The sequence below is a fragment of the Alligator mississippiensis genome, chromosome 5 (assembly GCF_030867095.1).
Source record: "Alligator mississippiensis isolate rAllMis1 chromosome 5, rAllMis1, whole genome shotgun sequence".
Lineage (NCBI taxonomy): Eukaryota > Metazoa > Chordata > Crocodylia > Alligatoridae > Alligator > Alligator mississippiensis.
In genome coordinates, this window is record NC_081828.1 from 195,296,734 (window position 1) to 195,318,164 (window position 21,431).

The window sequence follows — 21,431 nt, forward strand, 5'->3', positions numbered from 1 at the left end:
AATTTTAAGGAGATAGGGGCAGGGGTTTCTGGGAAACCACCTCAAAGTCTTGAAAGCAAAACTCGTATCACTTGTAAGGGTGATAGCACAGCAGGGGGAAAACAGCAAGCATGATAGCTACTGCTGAGGCTACGAAGCCTGCCAAGGTTCAAGGAGGTAGGTGCAGGGGTTTCTGAGAAACTGCACCTCAAGGTGCTGACAAGCAAAATGTGTGATGTGTGTGTTAAGGTGCATGCCTGCTGGGGCCTCTACACGACACGGTAGTGTGCCCCAATGAGGTCTCCTTCTCCCCTACAGCCTCAGTCTGGTCCACCACTTTAAATAACAACAGGTAAGTAAGCAGCACAGTAGCACCAGCAGCATCTCAGGCAGCCAAACTGTGAGAGAGCCTTTCTTTCCTCTCCTGCAGGAGTTTCTTCTCCAGCAGCTGCCAGAGAACTCTGCCTGCCAGCCCCAGCCCTGGGGCTTAGATGTGCCCAGGGCCCTGCATCCTTCTGGTCAGCTGACCAGGGACAGGTGCTAGGCATCTTTTAGTAGACCAACTGAATAGTTAGAGAAATATATATTAGCAAGGTTTTAGCAGCCCCAGGAAATGCCAGGACTGAGGATCTCCCTGGTGGAAGACAGGTAGGAGGTGCCATAACCTCCAGCCACCCCATGTGCATACAGTTCTGGCTGGGAAAAGCCCAGGCCTGTTGCGTGTTTGACAGGCCTGCGGCTTGCTGGTTGCAGTGGAGCTGTGAGGCTCCAAATAAGCTCTGCTTAGCTGCCTGGGATGCCAGCTTTCGGGTTGGAAAACCCTTAGTCAGGCTGAGGAGGCCCCTTCAGTTGTTGTGTGTGCTGTTCCTGGATGGAAGGAATAGTAAAGAAGCCAGAGGCTGGCATGCAATGCAGGCAAGAAAGCAAGTCGGTGTAAATGGAAATGGAGGTGTCGGGGAGTGAAATGAAAAACGCTCAGTTTTTCAGGAACCAATTAAGAGCACCAAGTGGGGGTTGCCTTGTAATTATTTTGATCAACGATCTGTAAAAGAAAGCCAGGAAAGGTTGTAACAGTGAGTAAACCAATAGCTGTTAATGTGCTATTTCTAGCTGTTAAATGTGTCTGTTCAGGGGTCCCCCCCTTTTGTCCCCCCTTTCTTCTCTTCCACCTCCCTTTTCCCCTTTCATTTTTAAATACAAAAATGTTTAAGGCATTGTTTCTATTTTATGATGCCAAATTTAGGAAATTCCAATTTAAGGCTGCCATTTTACTGTCAATTTATACTTATGTGTCTGTAACATCTCCTTTTGAACAGGCGCACACGCATCCAATTTTAAATTGGACTGTAAGGACATTAATTCAGATATTTATTTGCTTTACATCTTCAGAACTAACATGTTTTCAGGGCCTTGTGCAAATTTAATGTGTGCGTCCTTGCATCATCATCATTATACCAACATCAGGTTTGATTTGGTAGCTTCTCTTCCTCTGGGACCTTCTCTGTCCCAATCCTTAGAAATTGTCTATACATGGAGTTATTGAAGGATAGCAGTTTCACACTAGCTCTCTTGTGTAGACAAGCCTTTAACTTGACTGGAGAGGCCTCTGAAGACCCCTTGTAGAACCAGGAAGTCAGAATGTGGAAGGAAATGCATATATTTTGAAAGGGGAGCATGAAAGAGGGGAGATTGCCCTTCTGGTGTGCCACCAAAGTCAGATTGGATTGCAGACTAGAAATTGTGGGTATTTATTACTGTTATTTACTAAAGGAAAAAAAATATCAGTTACGTTAAGTGAATCTGACCACTTATCTTAAATTTTGTAACAAATATTCTTGACATTTGGACCTTGTAGTTGGATTTTTTTTTTTAAACTTTAGTGATGTTGAACTGTGTATGTGTTTATTTTTCAGATACTAGATGGATTCATTTTCAGTTGTTCTTGAGTTGCTTTGTTTTTTATCATGGTTGTGAAATGTACTGAAGAGCTGAACATAGAGATCTGAAAGAGCAGATGGTAGGGCAGAAGTTGTAAAGTACCTGAGTCTTAGTCATTTCCTCCACATCCCATAGTACCGTATTATCACTTCTAGTGCTTTCATTTCATTTTGGGTCTTGCTCTGTATACACTGATAGCTGAACTGAGACACCCCAAATTTAGGACCAAATGCATTTCTCATCTCCGAAGCATTTATGGAGGGTTAGTGACCTCTCCCCCATTTTAAGTAGGATTTCATATCCTCTTTAATATTATATGCTCTTTAATATTAAATATCCTCAAATTTGTAGCTTGAATCTGGGGCCTAGTTTAGAGTTTGTTGGAAAGCCCAGAAATTATTTATACAGACCTCTAAAGTGATTTAAAACACCTGATCTGTTCTCAAGATACAAAAAGACTTCTAATACTTGTGCTCATAGCTAAGGGAAGAAACAGAGTCAGAATTGCATGTAATTTTAATCAGTGGAGGCTTGATGTTAGTGTTATTGAAATGGAAGTTCATAACTTAAAATGTATGAGAAGTGGGAGTGCGACAACAGTGTGCTGGTTGTTCATTTGGGCTAGGGACAGACGTTCAAAAAGCCTGAGCCTGAATTGATTCAGTCTTTGTAGGTTAGTCTAATCTGGGTCATCTAAACCAGTCTGTAACTGCACAGGCATCCCAGAAATGCAGGCAAATGCCTGCAGTGGCTCAGGCTAGAAGCTGGGGGGTGCTAGAGCAGCCCTCCCTTTCTTTCCATAGTGCTGAGCTGAGGGGTGTGTGGCCAGGCCTCAGCAGGATGCTCTGATTAGGGGAGGGGTTCCCCCTGGCCCTTCTGACCAGCCCAGCAGGGAACTGATAACACAGTATTTATCACCCCATTAAGAAAACAGAGGGACATTACCAACTACCTGTTGATTCTGCCTTTTTTGTCCCGTCTGCCACTGCATGGACTGTAGTCATCATGCGGTTTGCTAGCTAATGCCGAGAGGTGTCTGTGTAAGGCAGAGGGGATGGGGAGTGGGGCAGCCAGTCGGACGCCTGCAGTCTTGGCCAAGGTCCAGCCAGGGAGCAGAAGGGAGGGGCCAGCACTGCTGTGGAGCAGAGCACCCTGCCCAGCCTAGAGAGCATGCTGGGATGCTGGGGGACTCTGATTTAACTTAAACCAGCAAGCTGTCTGGGACAGACATTACATAACCTGGTTTGACCCAAATCAGTTAAGTGTGATACTACCTTCAACCAGGTTTATCTCAAACTGGTTTCAGCCATTTTCAAACTGACTTATGTGCATTGAACATCTGTTCTGTTGCAGGTTTAAACCAGTTTCTGATCACTGAAACCAGTTTTTGTATAATGTTTATCCCTAGCCTTGCAGGTAGTAGGTACATCACACACATTAGGTAAGGGAAGTGCCCTTGTGATGGAAGCCAAGGAACCATGGGTTAGATCCTCACTAAGTGTGCATTGGCATGTGTCCATGCATTGCCTGGCCAAATCTGAATAGGACTGTCATGAAGGTTAAAATGAATCGAGTAAAAGTGTGATGACACTGTGCACTACTTTCAAATTTCATGTTGATGCTCTCATTCAGGAGTAAAGTGAATATGATATAACATTGTTTGTAGACCTACTGCCTTCACAACTGTAGTTGGCCTGCCTTAACAGCCCTGTATCAAAAAGACCCTTGCCACACTGAAAGGATAGGGAAGGGCAGAATTGTAGGGAATCATTAATGGAAAACCATTAAAAGAGAAGTTATAGGATTCTTATTCAGAAAGGCAGGATGTCAGCTACTCTTAATAGCACCTGAGAGGCCCTTACTGCAGATATCTCTCTAGAGGTGGGCAATTTTCTCAGCTCTAACTTGATTTCAGAGTTGTACACACGGCTGCCTCCTTCCCCCCTTTTAATATGTAGTTGAATTAGCAGAGAATTGGGAACAAAATGTTATCAAAGATTTTTCTATTTAAAAATGAAAAATAAGGCATTTATTTTTCTCCTTCTCTTCTGCATTGTGGTATGTTTTGGGTTTTTTTTCTTAAGTTGTATTGAGTGTCTGAATGTATATATAAATGCTAGTGTCTGTAGTTTCTCAAACTAACTTTTTAATGTTTTCCTAGGGATACAGGTTGTAGCTGCATTGGTCTACAGGCAAAAGGAATCAGAACTCATGGTAGAAGTGATATCTCTTCTTAGACCAACTAGATATTTGCAAAAAAAAATACTACTTTATTTGCAAGTTTTGGGCACGCTCCCCCTTTTTCAGGTGTAGGAGAATGCATAAATTTTAAAATTTCTTGTAGGTGGAAATGTAAGTTCATATTTCATTGGAGAGCTGAAGGTGTAAAATCTCCTGGTCAGAAAAATTCATTTTGTTCAAATTAGGCTTATATAAAAGAGCAGTATAAATAAATAGGCTAAGTAATAAGGAATAGTCTAAATAGGTAAATAGACTTCTCTAACTGCTCAGCTCTCCTGTGAAATATGAATTTTCATTTCCACCTGGGAGACATTTTACAAACTTTGCATTGTAATATATATATTTTGATATTTTTGTAAAATATTTTTTTGCAAATATCTAATTTGTCTAGTAAAAGATACCACCTCTATCATAAGTTCTGATTCCTATATTTTCCTATGCTTTTCCTTATAAAACCTTTAGTGTCCCCAAGGTATTTTCCTTCCTGTTGTTTTACTACGTGTTCTAGTTTCCTCTTGTTTTTCAGACTCATTCACATTCATTTCTAATTCCGTTTTGACCTCTTGCCGTTTTACCCTACTGCATATTTTGCGCTCTCACCCTGGCTTTTGAACCAAGAACCACAGTGCTGTTCTTGCTTATGTTTAAATTTCTTTACATGGATGATGAAAGTAGTGGGAAATTGGGTAGGGTAACAAATAATAAAACTACATGTTGGTGTTTAAACAGCTAATGGATAAATGAGGCTTTTAGGCAGTAACACCATTGGTTGAGGTGGCATTTTTTGAATTTTACATGAGCAATGTTGATTTGTTCCAGCTAACTTTTTTAAAATGTGGTAACTTTTAAGTGTGTGTGTGTGCTTGAGAGAAGGAGAGGGGGAGAGACTGCTCCTTAATTCTGAATTTTTTCCCCAAAAAGGCTTTGTTGTTATGTAATTGCCATTGTTCTTTTGAATGTTTTCCCTAGCACCCTCCTGGGCAACTAAAAAGGAAGTACAGTTCTTGCTCCACTATTTTCCTGGATGACAGCACGGTCAGTCAACCAAACCTCAAGTATACAATTAAATGGTGGGTGTGTTAAATTTTTTTGACTTAAATGCATCTTTTAATATTTCCAAAAAGTTGCTTAGTGTGCAGTGCAAATATCAGTCTTCGAAGGAGTGGGGGATTTTGTGCAAAGCCATAGGTGGGTGAATTTCAGAAATAATGGTGAGGGAGAAGTTTTCAAAAGTTTAACTTTGATATTTACCACCCCATAACCCAATTGCCTATGTCCTCCAAGATGCAAGCGACCAAGGATTTCTAAAGTAGCCATGATGGGTGATCCAACGTCAGTGTGCTGGCTTATTTGAATGAGCTTTCAATTGCTCAGTTACGTAATAGCTCATCCAGTGCTTATTTGGTTTGTTGGAGACACCTCAGTTTTCAACATTGCGTAAGGATATGGTCGTTTCCTGCTGTGGAAATGAGGTTGAGATTTTGAAGTATTGTACTTGATGACCCTATACAGTGAGGGGGGAAAAACATTTAAATGTTCAGGCATTCTGCATTGTTTGTTTGTGAAAGTTATTACATCCTCTTCACTTGTTTGTAGTGTGATTTACCTCAGTACATTCAAACGTAAAAGTTTAATTCAAGGCGTGTGCTACAAAAGGTATTTACACAACAGACTAATACGTCCGAAGTAGCAATTACTGCTGATGGGCACTAAAACATGTTTTAAGTTTCTATAGAAGGGGATTGGCATACAAGTTAATAAATAACATCTTAGCTTTTTCTTCTCTATTATTACTGCCTAACATTTCCCCTGTTGTTAAATTTTTAATCAAAACAGCATGCAAAGGATCTCAGGATAAGAGGCCAGCATGTGGGTTACTCCCTAAACATTATATTAGGATAGATCCTTAGTTTCTTTTTCTAGTTGTCTTTGTAACATGCTGGTGATGCCAGGGAGTTTTAAAGCTATTTTCTAGCATCAGCTTAAGGAGATCCTCCACTGGCATAGGATGTTTCTGCTTGGGCAGAGGGTGTTCTTGGAGGCAGAGGGAGGGGGGAATGAGGAAGAAGCATTGGTGTGCAGGGCCAGCGCATTATGCGTTCTGTACGTTCTGGTAGCCCTAGCTGAACAACTGATTTCTTTTAGTGTCATATTTATAGCCACTGCAAGTAGGAGAAGTTCTTATGGTGCTTTGATCTGAATCAGGGGTTGGTTTTGTTCCTAACAAACCTCAGGATCGGAGGTCCAGAAGAGTGCTGGAAAGCTTTCCCCAACCCTGCGTACCATGGATGCACAGAATGCGGGTCTGAACAATACGTTGTCAATAAACACAATAAAAAAAGTAAATAAAAATATTCAGGGATCTGAACGAATCCACTAATGGTTGGAAACTGGGGATTAGCACTCGGACTGCTCCAAAGGTTTCCAAGCAGTAAGCATTTTTCTAATCTTTGATGTGATCTTTTGGTACAAAGCCAGAGCTGTGCTTTCAGATGGCCATGTGCCACTGCTGAATCAGCTGGAGTTGCACATATGTTCCTGAAGGCCATTTTTTTTTTTTTTTAGTATTAACGTATGGCTCCCTGTTTTAAGGGTTTGGGGTTTTTTTGCACTGAAGTTGTTATTGTTAGTGGTGAAATGTGTTCAGCAGAGGAGATAAATCTCCTCTGCATCCATTTGTAAATTTTGCTTTTTTAAATAAAACTGAAACTTATAGCTAAGCAGCGAAATGTAAGAACTTCTAATGTACCCAGTAGTATAATGGCTAAAAAGCTATGTTGCTAGTACAAAGTACAACTCATAAAACATGGCATTTACCTTCTTCTGAGGGGGTGGGGGGAAGTAATTGCATGTTTTCTTTTTTTTTTTTTAAAGAAAGAAAGAAGAACCTAAAAGAATTTAAAAGTCCACTAAGAGAAACAGACAGTATATCTGCAGCATGCTGTTTTTCCAAAATAGGGTGCATCAGAGACAGGACAGCTTTCTTGTAAAAGTTCTGAAGGAAAATTGTTGAACAAACAATTAACTCATGCCTTTTTATGTAAAATGCATTAAAAGGAAATCATACCTCAACACAAGACTGGCATCTAACAATGAAATGATGATGGAATACGTTGTCAGCAAACAGGGACAGTGACTTTCCTTTTCCCTTTTTATCCACCCTTTTACTTTTAGCTTCTGCTCAACATGTTGGTATGAGTGGTGGTTTTGCTTTGTCTTTTGGTGTTTAACTCCTGCAGCTGGGGAGATGTTTAAAGAGTCAGGAATTAAACTGGAGAATAATCCCAGGAAGCCATGTTGTTTCTTTCACTGTCCTCAGTTTTGAGTTAGATTAGTTTGTATTTTCAGGCAACTAAAATATGTTCCATTGATACTTTACAAGCATAATATAATGATATCAGGGGAGTCTTCCCCCTTAAGATAAAATAAGTAACTTTTATAAACTGATACCATAATTTTTTTTTTAAAAAGGTAATTAAATGGGGAGATATCTGAAAAGTAATGAAATTGGGAGAAAAATTAAAAGCCACTGCACGTAAAATAATTCAAGTTACCTTAGCAAAACCACTGATTTCCTAATATAGTAATGGATTGTAAGTCCCTGAACAAATTTTATTGACTTGTTTTGTCCACCAGAGAGTATTCATTCCATCTAAACCCTTACCCTTCACCTCGAAAAGCACCAGTAGTTTTGCCATTAACTTTAATGGGAGTAGGCCTTTAAGAAGAAAGTAGTGTTGGGTATGTAGGGTGAGGGAGGAGGGGCAAGACCAAATGAATGGCAGGGTATGCAATCTATCACTGACATAAAAGGCTGTTTACAGACATTAAACATCTCCCCCCCTGCCCCCCCCCAAACAAAACTCAAAAAACCAGACCAACCCCACAACAAACTTTGCTTTACTTTTAAACTCAGTGCATTTTCAAGCCCAGAAGAGACATCGCATTGGTTGAACCTGGCTCACCCAACATCTGTATAGATTGGGTGCTTCAGCGGGGCTTTTTTGGCTTTGTTTGATTGAATCAGCTTTAGATAAAAGCACCAAAATGCCCTGCCAAAGCACCCAATCTATACAGACGCTATGGAGCCAGGTCGAACGAACACGCTGCTGCTTCTTCCGGTATAACGTGTTGTTTGTTTTGTTTTGTTTTTTAATGTCTATAAGAAGGCCAAATGTTCCATCAGGAAATTTGGTGAAAAGTAGTCACTTTTGAGTGTGCTGAACAAAATATTCCTGAATTAATTTTTACAGTTTTTTAATCTATTTCAAATCATGGACAGAAAAATCTGTTAATTATCATATTAGTTGTCAAATTTTGTGCTAAGTTTTAATTATGTATAGTAAATTAGTATTGTTTACCAATATATGATCTGAACATCAGTTCCAAGATATTAATTCTATGTTTTGTTTTACAGTGTAGCTCTTGCAATATATTACCACATCAAAAACAGGTAGGTAAATAATCAAGTCTCCTATTGAAGATACCTTTTAAAAAAAATCAAGAGTGTTTTTTTTTATTACTTTTTCTATGTAGCTGGTACCCTTACTTCCTGTGTTACAAATATTACTCTAAAAATTATTTTGTTTATGGGAATAACTTTTTGAAGACTTAAAAAAAATATAATTATGAAATCTTTATGTATGACTCACATTTATTGTTGTAGAAAACTCCCAGTGTTTTTTTACTATTTAATGTCTGCTGCATACATTACCATCATTAATGAATAAAAAGTGTAAGTTCTAATGACAACATTTATATAACGCTAAACTGTCTTTTTGTGGTGCTTTTTTCATTGTCTTTTTGTAAAGTGAGCTGTAAACTGTTGGATCAGTGTATTAGAATAGTATCAGTAGTGATAGATTATTAAATAAAAACTTTGTGCATTGCACTATGGAAATGGCATTAAATAAGTTTTGATGTAGAAACCTCAGGATCCAAAAAACAAGAACACTTGCCAGATATGCGTTTTTTTGTTTTTGTTTTTTTAACTCTCTGCCCAAGTGAGAGGAATGAAAATTTGAGGTTGAAGACCTAACAGTATCTCACATGGTTAAACAGGGGTTTTTTTTGAATGGATTAATTTTTCAATTCCATTTTTGATGGGGCACCTTAAATTTGAGAGAGTAATTTATTTATTTTTGAAAGTGGTAATCTTGGAATAATGCTATTGCCATTTTTGTCCAGAAAATGAGGAGCAAGGAATGTTTTGGGTGATCACACCTTTTATTGGATTGAGATAGACAAGCTTTCGAGTGCATTTTAGAAAGGTGCTTTCTGTTGTTTCTGATGATGGTTTTTCTATCTCTTTTCAGTAAGAGAAATTGACTTTACTATATGGATCAATGTACATTTCAGCTGCGTTAAAAGGTGTGGGAGAGTTGCTCCTCAGGAGCGTGCTGTATCTGTTTCATCTGCACGATCCAGTTACTGGTGTAGACAGGGAGTTTTTGTTAATAGGGAGTTAAGTTGGTTCGGTTTTTGATGCTAAAGATTCTGATTTGAAATCTCTGGGTTTATCTTTTGCATCATATGTGAGTATTTATATACTTAGTACTAATAACATCCTGTGGCCCTCTTGGAAGGACTTCCTGGAACCTCAGTGTGCTACAAGGTTCTGGTTTAGAATCACTGGTCTGCACGTGGGACTTTACCTGCTTAAATTTAAGTATATACATAGCACTGCACAAGGATCCCCGAGTGTTAAAGATGGTGGAACACAACTGGTTAAAACTTTTGCTAACTTTCTTCTGACTATGGTAATGTGCCCCTATTCAGTCACACAGAATTCAGTGCAAGTGTTGCTTCTAACTCCAGTAGGTGTAGAAGTTAAGTATGTGTAAGCATGTTTTTTAGACTGCTCCCAGCGCTGTCTTCAGAATGGGAGCAGGGAAGGGAGCAGAGGGAGTTCCACCAGGCCAAGGGAGGGTGGTGCAGGTGGATTGGAGTTGGTGCTGGTGGGTGGGACAGGTGGGTAGGAGCCCCTCTGAGGTGGGGGGGACTCCTGTCCACCTGCCCCACTCACCAGTGCCAGCTGGGAAAACCCCAGAACAAGCTCCCTCTGCTCCCTTTCCCCCACCCTGTTCTGAAAACAGCACTGGGGGTGGGGGGAGGGGGAGGTGTGGCTAGGGGAGAATGGTTACAGACTTCCTGCAAAGCACTGTGAGTTACAGCTTGGAGGTGCACTTCTGTCTGCACCCTTAGTGTCACAGGCATATAATGAAACTCATGCATATAACATTCCCACTTGCTTGGGGTTAGTTGAACAAATGGAAATGGATGCTAGGTATCTCTTGTAATTAAAAAAACCCCAAACTAAAAAAAGTCTTCTGTCCTCATTTTGATTTTTGTATCTGAAGGATGCCATGTTAGTTACTTGTGAACCATGCAGGTTTCCCTTTTCTTGGGAAGCCAGGCTTACCTTTTCCATTTTCTAGCTTAAAGGAGACTTGACCCAGACAGAATCACTGTAAATGCTCTTCTGTATTTGCCCACCGATGCCCGGTGCGTTGTGGATGCGCCCTCTGGTGCTTTCTGCAGAAATAGCACCAGGTGTGAAACTAGAAATCTGCACATTTTCTTCAAGTATGCATGGGAAATGACTGAGTTTCTGCCTTGTGTTGTCTGCAGCTCAGGAATGTAGGGACAATTTGATAACAGCACGCACTGGTTCATGCTACAGTAAGAGTAATAACAAAGCATAAGTTCAGTTTCTTACCCATCAGTACCATGGAAAATAAAGGTGTAGTACTTGTTTTGGTACTTCTCCCACAAAAGATGGCAGGAGTGTATGACTTCACTGGGACTTGAAACCAACCCCTGGTTAAGGAATACTTCATTCATTCTTTTTTTCCCCAGTACGCTGAACTGACTCTTTACTAGGTTACTTGCTAATATGGAGGGTGGTGCTATTCTAACATCTTAACACCACCAAAATAATCAGGTCCAACAAGGTTTTCAAGAGAATTTATCAATAAATTATGCCCTTCCTCATTACATTGCTTCATATTAATTGGACTGTGCTGCTGGCTGCAACTGTTTGAATCCTCATCTCCTCCCCCTCCCCCCTTTCTACTCCTTTATTGTTGTGTTTGTCTAACTGCTTGCATCGTTTCTCGTATTTAGTTGTTAAACTGTAATGGTCAAGACTTATGTCTGCTTTCTGCAGACCCGGCCTGCTTTTGGATGCCCATGGCCAAAAGAGCAAGGATGCAGCCAAATAAAGATTGAATTGTAATCAAAGAGTTATATGAACTATTGCAAAATTTCTGTCCATAAAATGTCTGGTTTTAACCAGTGCTGTTAAACAATTTTTATAATCATGAATGTACATTCCAAAGTTATATAAAGCAAGTTATTAATGTAAATCAAATATGGTTAATGTGTTTGAAGTTGCATCAGCTGTGTTGTTCTTGAAAAGGATGGACTCTCTTTGTTTTAGTACAAAAATGAAAACTGTATACAGGAAAATGAGGTATCTGATTTACTGGATGTGTTCCTTATCAAAACTAAAAATTGGGAATACTGGGTTCACACCTGAGTATCTTGTTACTAAAAAGCTATTCGGAGGACAGCAGAAATAGTTACCATATTTGCTTGAATGGAAGATGACCCTGTTTGAGATGACCCCCAACAATTAGATTCTATATATGCAAAACTTGTAAATTTGATATAATTTTCTTGATGTAGAATATAATTATTGGAGGGTTGCATTGAATTTGTCACCCTCCCACTGCTATAGCAGGGAAAATAAATGTGTGGGGGGAGGCGTCAGGTAGCATCTTTGCTTTTTGCTTCCTCCCAACTCTTTCCCTGGCAGCCCCTTCTTCCTCCTTACTGTCAGACCCTGCTCTCCCTGAGGAAATGGAAATGAGGAGCAAACTTGAAAGCAATAATTTTCAAATTAAACATGGCTTTGGCAATTTACACGTAGTACTCAGACACTTAATTTATATTCCTTTCTTTTTTTTTTTTTAACTGCTGCAAGTTTTAGTACATGTACTCCATAAATGTGCTGTTGAGCAGCACTTTGGCAGCTACTTACATGTAGTACAAGCTACTAGGCATATGCAAAACAGGCCATATTCGATTGGGACTTGACCTGAATCCAGGACAGTGATTAGATTTGTTGATTCGGATCACTGTCCCCGATTCGGATTTGGCTGAATCGAAGAATGTAGGTTTGGAGAATCAGCAATTTGGCCACAGACACAGCTTTTAAATGTTTTTTCTACCAAGGTGCGGCTTGTAAATGCTGTGATGCTGGGGTGGATGGAGCATCTCACAGAAGCACGGGCGGGGGGGACACCCTGTGTGCTCGGCGATGGACCTGGAAATGGATTGGAAGTACTTTGCTCTCCTGCTCAGTACTTGGCTCCCCTGCCCCCTGATGCAGGAGGTACCAGTTGCACTTCTGGTCCACTTCCAACTCTGCTGCCAAGTGCTCTGGGGACGCTCCCCATGCTCCTGTGGGATGCTCCATCTGCCCTACCATCTCAGCATTCACAAGCTGCCTGGTACCCTGAGGTATGTAGCAAAAACAAAGTGTGTCTGTGTCTGAATCATCAAATCTCTCCAAATTTGATTAAAGGGTCTCCTGATTCGATTCGGATTTGGAGATTCGGCCACCGTATTGTGCCGAATCTCTGCCAGATCTAATTGGCGACCAAAGGTTTGCACAACCGTACAAGCTACGCGTGATATTAGTCCAAAGCCAAAAGACTTGTGATTTAGCATAGCTCATTGAGCTGGGTCCCACCAGAGTCAACAGCATTACAGGCCATAATGACCCCACAACTCAGCATAGCTCTGTGTGTGTGTGTATTCCAGATACCCACTGTGTGTGTGTGTGTGTGTGTGTGTCCCCCAAAGGAACCATGTTCATGCTTTTAGTAAAATACTGAAACAGATTACCCAGAGAGGTTGTGGACTCTACATTCTTGGAGATTTTTTAAGACCCAGCTAAACAAAAGCCTTGGCTGGGATGATCTAACTGGGGATGGTCATGCTTTGAGCAGGGGGTTGGACTAGATGTGACCTCCTGAGGTCCCTTCCAACCCTAATTTTCTATGATTGTATGTTAATTAGCCCACACTCATGACTGGAAGTAGGTGTTCTTGTCACACATCCTGGGGTGCTCCTAGGCACAGGTTAGCCTGGTCTAGCTTCACCTAATAGAGGCCAGAACCACACTAATTATGCAACAGGCTAAGAGGGGATGATTGAGGGATTCTGGGTGAAATATTTGGGACCCATTTCATGATGTTTGCCAGGCATTTAAGCCTGGTGAACAATCAGGAATCTTTGGAATTGGGAAAGAAAGATGCAGCTCAGCTGTGGGTGTGAAGAGGAAGTAAAAATATATTCAGTGTAGTGGCTCACTATGACTTGTAAAAAAAAAAAAAAAAAAAAAAAAAGTGGTGAGGGGGGCTGTGCTTAATATGCACAGCCATATGTCTTATTTAGATGGGCTGCACTGATCTGTCTTTGTGGTAGGTTCCTATTAGCATGTTTGTCTAATGTGGACCACCATGTAGTTTACAGTCATACTTAGTGTTAGGTGCTCTTTATCAACTTCATAGTTAGTTTCCATTGCTAACTACATGCTGCTTTTGGCAACTGTTTAATGATGGGCAATGTTATTTAATGAGATTTTCTTGTATGCGAACATAAGTCAAGAGGCTTTTCCGCCCATGCCAACTGGGGATAAACTTTGTCTTGTATTTGAGTAAATATGGTAAAAGGCTAAAGGATTTTATAAGACAGATGGAATGAGTTGCGTATGTGTAAATTTGCTAAATTATCACAAGGGAGATAATGATGACAGGCTTCAAATACCCAGAATCTGTGCACACTGCATGGAAGAGGAGTTAGTAAAATACAGGTATAGGAAGAATTAATGGGATGAATTAAGTGGGAAAACTATAAGATGAATTCTAGCAGGAAAAACTTCCGAACAGTAATATCTATTAGGTTGTAGAAAAGTCTTCCAAAGTGACTGAGCGCACCATCATGTGGGGTATTTAAAATGGCATTAAATTCAAGATATTCTTGAATTGAAGCCAACCCCGCCCCCAATAATTAGATTTGATGCATGGAAAATATATACATTTGTTGTAATTTTCCGTATATAGAATCTAACTATTGGAGGGTCATCTCTAATTTGTTCTTCTACCACCTACTGTTGCAGCAGGGAGGCACTTAGGGGGCAGGCAGTGGGGGAGGCAGGTCAGAGGAGGTAGGCAGCAGGCCTTCATCACTGCCCCTTGCCCCTCCACACCTTGTACCCTGCTGCCTTTTTACCCCCACTACCTGTCCTCCCACCCCCATGCTTTCCCCCCATGCCCCTGCAGCCTCAGGTCCCGTGTTGGGGCTGTAGCCACAGCAGCTGCTGGTCGTCTCCCCCTAACCTTATACTCAATTCCAAAATTAGGGGCTTCCCCCTCTTCCCTATGTTAAATGGGGAAGAAAACCTCATCTTGGAGTTTGAGTTAAATATGGTATAAGGAACTTTGCATAGATCCAACCCTATGCAGAACAGGCCCTTCTCAGCACTGAGAAAACGTGCATATTTCTGTAATATGCCTAGGTGCTCTACAGTGCACGTATTACTTGAATAAATGATGTGTAGGGTACACACGGTCCTATGCAGGCAATGAAACTGCAATATTTTTCTTTCTTTTCAGGGACACAGATGGAAGAATGCTCTTAGATATTTTTGATGAAAACCTCCACCCCCTTTCGGTAAACTCTTCTCTTTCATGAGACCAGGTCTGCTTCCTTTCCCTGTTTCTGTGTATTTGACTCAGTCACCTGTTTCAAAACGTTTCCTCCTCAGAAATCCGAAGTGCCACCAGATTATGACAAACACGACCCAGAGCAGAAACAGATTTACCGCTTTGTTCGGACGTTGTTCAGTGCTGCTCAACTGACCGCTGAATGTGCCATTGTCACCCTGGTGAGTGTCTGCGAAACGACATCAACCGTTCAACAGATCCACTCTTGATTCCTGAGCTTGTTCCTGTGCAGTGTAATAGCTCTGGGTATTGTCAGGGACCCTTTTTTTCCCCCTCATCGGACTTTGTGTAGAGAATATGGAAATTATTTCAAGAAAAAAAATAGGGCATGTCTTTTTCTCTTTGAGTTGTTATTGAAGTGTCCCAGGAGGTTGTGTAAAATGACACAAAAGCTGGGATTACATATTGCTCATACAGAGCGATAGCATTGCAGGCTATCAGGGTGACTCATGTGAAACACGGGTGGGGCAAGCATCCTTGCTGTGTGGGAATATTAGCAGCTGAAGCCCTTTCATTTCTGGCAGGTTTACTGTTTATCATTACAGCATCCAGTGGAGGCTTTTACACAGCTATCAGTAATTTACTGGCATTAATAAGAGTTGATGGATGCACAGAGGGCTGCGAGTGACTGGAGCATGTTTGGTGTCTGCTATTTTTACTTGCATTGTACATGTTTTTCAGCAGCATGTCAGATTACTGAACAATTAAATAGCTAAGGATGACATCCACATAAAAATAGACTCTAAAGATGAATGGTCAGTTTTTCAGTTGGTATAAGTTGATGCAGATCACTGACTTCTTGAACTACTGGAGCTAAGCAGCTTTCCACCAGCTGATTTTTAAATACCTGTCCATCTGACTATAAGAAATGTTTTCAGCTTTCAGCTATGGTCGTTGCCACATTCTTAGTTTCAGAATGTTCTTTTAAAACAAAACACCAAAAAACCCAAAGCAGGCTAGACATCTTCACCTCTTCAGAGCGTTTTTCAGGACAGATTCACTGTGTTTGTTCTGTTTTAGTTTAGTGGTGTTTTTTTTGTTTTTTGTTTTTTTGGGGTTTTTTTGTTTAAGAAAATGGAGTTGTTGAGAGGAGCATTGCAGTGTGACTCTGCTCTTCCCTTTTTATGATTTTCTAAAGCTTTTAATCAATGCAGTCCCTGTCCTTCAGTTCAAGAATAGCAAGCGGACATGGTTTTTTCTCATTTGGCCCACCACAGCAGGGCAAATGAATATGGAAGAGAAGTGAGAGATGCATCTTACCCCCTTCCTATCCTGAAAGTCCTTGACTGGGGTACCCCTGAACCCCTTAACCTAGCCATTATCAGTAGTTCTCTCAGATGGGTTTTACTTCTTTATCTCTTGCATACATATAATAGTGTTTAATTGAAAGAAAGAAATATCGAATGCAGTGCAGCCCTGTTCCACAAACTCCTGATAATCAAATATGAGTTACTAATCCACAGTGAACTGATCCATCATTTGCGTTGGAAAGAGGATCTGTGTATATTAGAATAATTATTCTCTTTGCTTGGCTCCAGTGTTCCACCCCCACCCAATGTGATTTTTTTTTTTTTTCTTTTTTCCCCTGCTGGAATCTTGTTAAGAGCAGTATGATTAAAAACACAGCCACTTGTTTCTGTTTTACTCAGCAATTATATAACATGTTTAAAATTATTGGTTCTTTTATCTTAATTTCTGACTGTCTCTTGGTAGTCTAATCTTGGACACAATCATTTATGGTACTTACAACTTCTTGTGACATGAGTGGGAACTGGGTGTGCTCACTACCTCAACAAATCAAACCATTGCTTTGCTTTTGCTCTTGTTTCCATGTCTGTAAATATGAGGCTAATAATTCCCATGTCTGTAAGATGCTTCAGAACTTTGGATATGTTGTATTTAAGAGTAGCATAATAGTATTTTTAATATTATTTCATTTATTATTTCAGTATTCTTCTATTTAGCCTTGACTTCCATTTCTTCCTGTGTCACCATTGCTCTCAGCATGGATCTCAGAAAGACATAGCCTTGCTTTTTGATTTGTGTGGAAATTGCTATGTGGGCTTTACTGTTTCATTACAGACTTTTGCCCAAACCCTCCTAGTGCCTTAAGTTTTGTGACCATGGCCATAGATAAAAAGCAGCCTTCTGTACTCAAGTCTCTGTTTCTGTGTTTGTTCCCACATTGGACTGCATTCTGATTCCCCAGGCTTCTGGTTGTTTCTTTTTGTCAACATGCAGGCAGTCTGTGGGGAAGCAGATCACAATACAACTTGAGCAAGATACTCCAGTTGTTGTTTTTCATAGTCTCTTTAATGTTTTTTAATAATAATAAAATAACAGAGATCAAGGTAGTAGCTGATGTAAATGCACTGCTGTCTGCTTCCCTTTTAGCATGCAGAGATGCACACTGCAACTACCATTATTGCTACTGTTTTTGCTTCTCAGGCAGTATGCCAGTTTATGCTAGATGCAGGAACTGAATGAAAATGGATCCCCAATTTGTTAGATAAGATGATCTCCACAAAACATTAACATTTTAGCACACTAAGCACTTAATTAAAATTATTTCAATTAAAGCCTGTAATAGTACAACAAAGCCAATTTATAATTAAAAAATATTTAGTTTTCACACTGCCCTCCAAAGCTGCCAAGAGATTTCTTGTACTGATATATGAGAAAATTAAAATCCAAGGCTGAGACTATTTAAAATACTAACTTGCATTATTTATAAAACAACACCACAGCACCAACATTAACTGAAAGATTTAATTATTGCTGATTTAAAAGAGACTTAAACAGCAGACTTCTTTTGTCACATTTACATAATAGTAATTTTTGTCCTGGTGAATATCTGTGACTTGGCTTTGCAGATATGGGCTCTTTTCCTTCTCTAGGGGGCACTGGCATTCTTGCTGGCATTAAGATCTCCTCCATTTTCCATAAAACACATTTAACCGTTGTCCTCAGCATAAATGCTGAGTATTACTATTATCAGTAGCTATAGGAAAATAATGTTTCACCATCATTAAATATTTATACATTATCATTTTGTCCTAGAAAAACTGAAAAATCATGTCTGCATTTGACTAGGAAAAATTGTTCAGTGGACATTGAGTCCCTCATTTGTCACAGGCTTGCTTTTTGATTTTCAGCAAGACATTTAGGTACCTATCTGTGTATCTCAGTTCCCATTCTAACAAGGGAACTGCAATATTTGCCATCTTACAGAGGCATTGTGAGAATGAGCACAACACAAACTGTGAGGTGGTCAAGTACTGGTGTAATGAGACCACCTGAATACTTACTGGTGAACAGAATATTTTTGTAAAATTTAGATACATAATAGAGAAGGCATGCACTAGTGCCTGAATCGCCATGACACTCCATGTTTGCACCAAGCTCTTACTACAGCATATCACCATGATGGGAAGAGTTGATATATACTCAGGAGTCTAAAGTCTTCATATGAAAACTATGGATTTAATGAATCCAATCAAATAATGGTGAGTCCTGACTATCCCTGCCAGTCGTGTTTTTATCAACTCAATAAACGGAATGTTGTGCAACTGCAAAGAGAAAATTAATCCCGCTGTAGCACAGTACTAGTTTACTCAGTCACTGCCGGTAGGATACTTTGCCAGCATTCTTGAACTGACTGTTTAACTCTCTTCATGGACTAGTGGAAGGTTACGCTCTTTCTACAGGTACTGCTCATTTGACTTCATTTAAATGGAATATTCTGAAGTCGGTGTTAGTGAAAGTTGTTTAATCTAAAAGCATTTGCGTTTGACTTGCTGACATTGATGGATTGAGGTAAAAGAGATTCCCCTTTTGGCTGTCATCAATTCCTGGGTGTCTAGAAGCCAACTTCACCAAGTTTCATTTCATTTCAGCAGATTGCACTGGGAGCAGATTTTCTTGAAGTTTTATTTTGTGCATAAAGTAGAATAGTGGGTTATATTCTTATATAAAATATAATATAAAAATATATTTAATGTTCTCTTTTATATAGAATTATATTCTCATATTTTTATTCTGGGGTAAACTGTTAGCACTTCTTATCCCATGAACCTTTTCGGTGTTTATCCCAGGAAAATGAATGATTACACTTTGACCCAGGTAAAATGGTTTCTCCTGGGACAAATGCAATGTCTGTCCATAGCCTAATAGCACTGGCAAATTCCTTTTCTTTACAAAACAAACAAATGAACATGAAAAGTTTATTTTTTTTAAGTCAATAAGCTCTTGGAACAGCTTTAATAAGACTGTGACTAGCAAAAAGAACAGTGCCACTAGCATGCACAGGTTTTGATTACGTGCATCTGTCCAATGCAGATGTGGGATTCATGTCACTTGGGCTAGGTTGTATATGAGTGTGGGGATATTTAACTGAAATTCCTCCATAGTTAAGTGTATAAGAATATAAAATTCTTGTATAAACTGATGTGAAGCCTTAGACTCACTTCTACTCTTTTTATTTTGACAAAGCCAAAAGATTACTGTTTTATATATTCCTTGTACTGTCACGTACCTGCTAGTGTTTTAATATTCATAGTTGGTAGGGTTGGAAGGGACCTGAGCGGATCATCAAGTCGGACCGCCTGCCATGGCAGGAAAGAATGCTGGGGTCAAATGACCCTGGCTAGATGATTATCCAGTCTCTCTTTGAAGACCCCCAGAGTAGGAGCGAGCACCACTTCCCTTGGAAGTTGGTTCCAGATCCTAGCCGCCCTGACTGAAGTAGTGCCTCCTGATATCTAGCCTGAACCTACTCTCAGTCAACTTGCGGCTGTTATTCCTAGTTACTCCTGGTAGTGCTCAGGGGAACAGGGACTCTCCCATTCCCTGCTGGTCCCCCCTGGTAAGTTTATAGATGGCCACCAGATCCTCTCTCAGCCTTCTCTTGTGGAGGCTGAACAGGTTCAGGTCCCATAGCCTCCCCTCGTAGGGTCTGCCTTGCTGCCCCCGACTATGCGAGTGGCCCTCCTGAAGTCCCACCTGAAGTGCGGTGCCCAGAACTGGACGCAGTACTCCATCAGCGGCCTGACCAATGTTGCATAGAGGGGGAGGATCACCTCCTTGGACCTGCTTGTGATGCATCTGTGGATACATGCCAAGGTGCAGTTGGCCCTACTGACTGTGTCCTCACATTGGCGGCCCATGGTCATCTTGGAATCAGTAATGAATCCAAGATCCTTTTGTGCCTCTGTGCTGACGGGAAGCGAGTTCCCCAGCTTGTAGGTCCTGCTGCCAGTTCTTCCTCCCTAGGTGCAGTACCGTGCACTTGTCAGTACTGAATCCCATCCTATTCTCATCTGCCCACCCCTGTAACCTGTCCAGATCTAGTTGTAGCCTGTCCCTCCCTTTTAGCGAGCCCACCTCTCCCCACATCTTGGTATCATATGTGAATTTGGACAAGGTGCTTTTCACCCCCCCCCCCCCCCCCCAACTCGTCCAAGTTGCTGATGAAGATGTTGAACGGTGCGGGCCTGAGGACCGAGCCCTGGGGGACCCCACTGCCCACATCCCTCCAGGTCGAAATTGATCCGTCCACCACCACTCTCTGGGTGTGGCCCTCCAGTCAATTTGCAACCCATCTGACTGTAGGCACCAACGCCACAGTCACCTAATTTTTTTTTTAATGAGTGGATTAAAAAATCCAAACTCTCAGTTGATCCATTTCTTTGCTTATGACTACAAATGCTTGTTATGCAGTCCATCTTTACTACAAACATACGCACAGAAGAGGACAAAATGGAACTGTGATGAATGAAAAGGGAGGCAAATTGAGGGGCTGCTGAAAATGTTTTCTCCAAAGAAAAATAGGACAAAATCATTAAAGGAACATGTGTTTATTTACAGATTTACAAGATAATGGTCTTGAACCACCATGGCTTGTACAGCTTTTCCACTGAACACTGGGCTGTGCATGGAAGGAATAATTAGCCCCAGTGTTTGACTGAAAAACAAATATTATTTTTATTGGTAGCTTTTCTTTTTAAGAGAAATTGGATAAAATTGAGGCAAAACTGAAGACCGGTCATTTGAGATTCTTTTGCCATATGTTTGCAATTGGTCACACTTCCTGAGATATTTGTAGCCAAATCCTCCACTAGTTTTCACTTTTGTTCTTAAAACAAAAAAATTGGACATGTCTCAAACTGCTGATAATATAAAGCCATGGTGTCCTTTTCTGTCAAATGGATGGCATCAGGCCTGTCTGGAACATTTTAGATGCCCAGCTGAGCAATTGCAAAGCATGGAGTTATTTATGGAGACTTAGTTAGGGAACTGGCTAATTGCATAGAACAGAAACATATGGCAATTCAGTGGTTGGATTTGAGCCCTTAACTTGTGCTGTGCATGGAGAGATTGCTTATCTCAGAATCAATATCTATAATAATTTTCCCATGCAAGTAATCTTTCAGTGCACCAATGTTTTCCACCTTAAAGGTGTCTATTTTAAATAAGATC

The 21,431-nt window shown here is 40.5% G+C and overlaps 1 protein-coding gene across 5 annotated transcripts in view; it reads left to right on the plus strand.

The window, feature by feature from the left end:
- The window catches only part of CCNY (cyclin Y), a 188,338-nt gene that overhangs the window by 133,945 nt on the left and 32,962 nt on the right, over positions 1-21,431 (plus strand). For all 5 annotated transcript variants that reach the window (XM_014609089.3, XM_059729160.1, XM_059729161.1 and 2 more), the window contains 4 exons: positions 5,128-5,228; positions 8,576-8,611; positions 14,844-14,901; positions 14,996-15,115. In XM_014609089.3, coding sequence (XP_014464575.1) covers positions 5,128-5,228; positions 8,576-8,611; positions 14,844-14,901; positions 14,996-15,115 — 315 coding nt within the window. The remainder of the gene's footprint in view (positions 1-5,127; positions 5,229-8,575; positions 8,612-14,843; positions 14,902-14,995; positions 15,116-21,431) is intronic.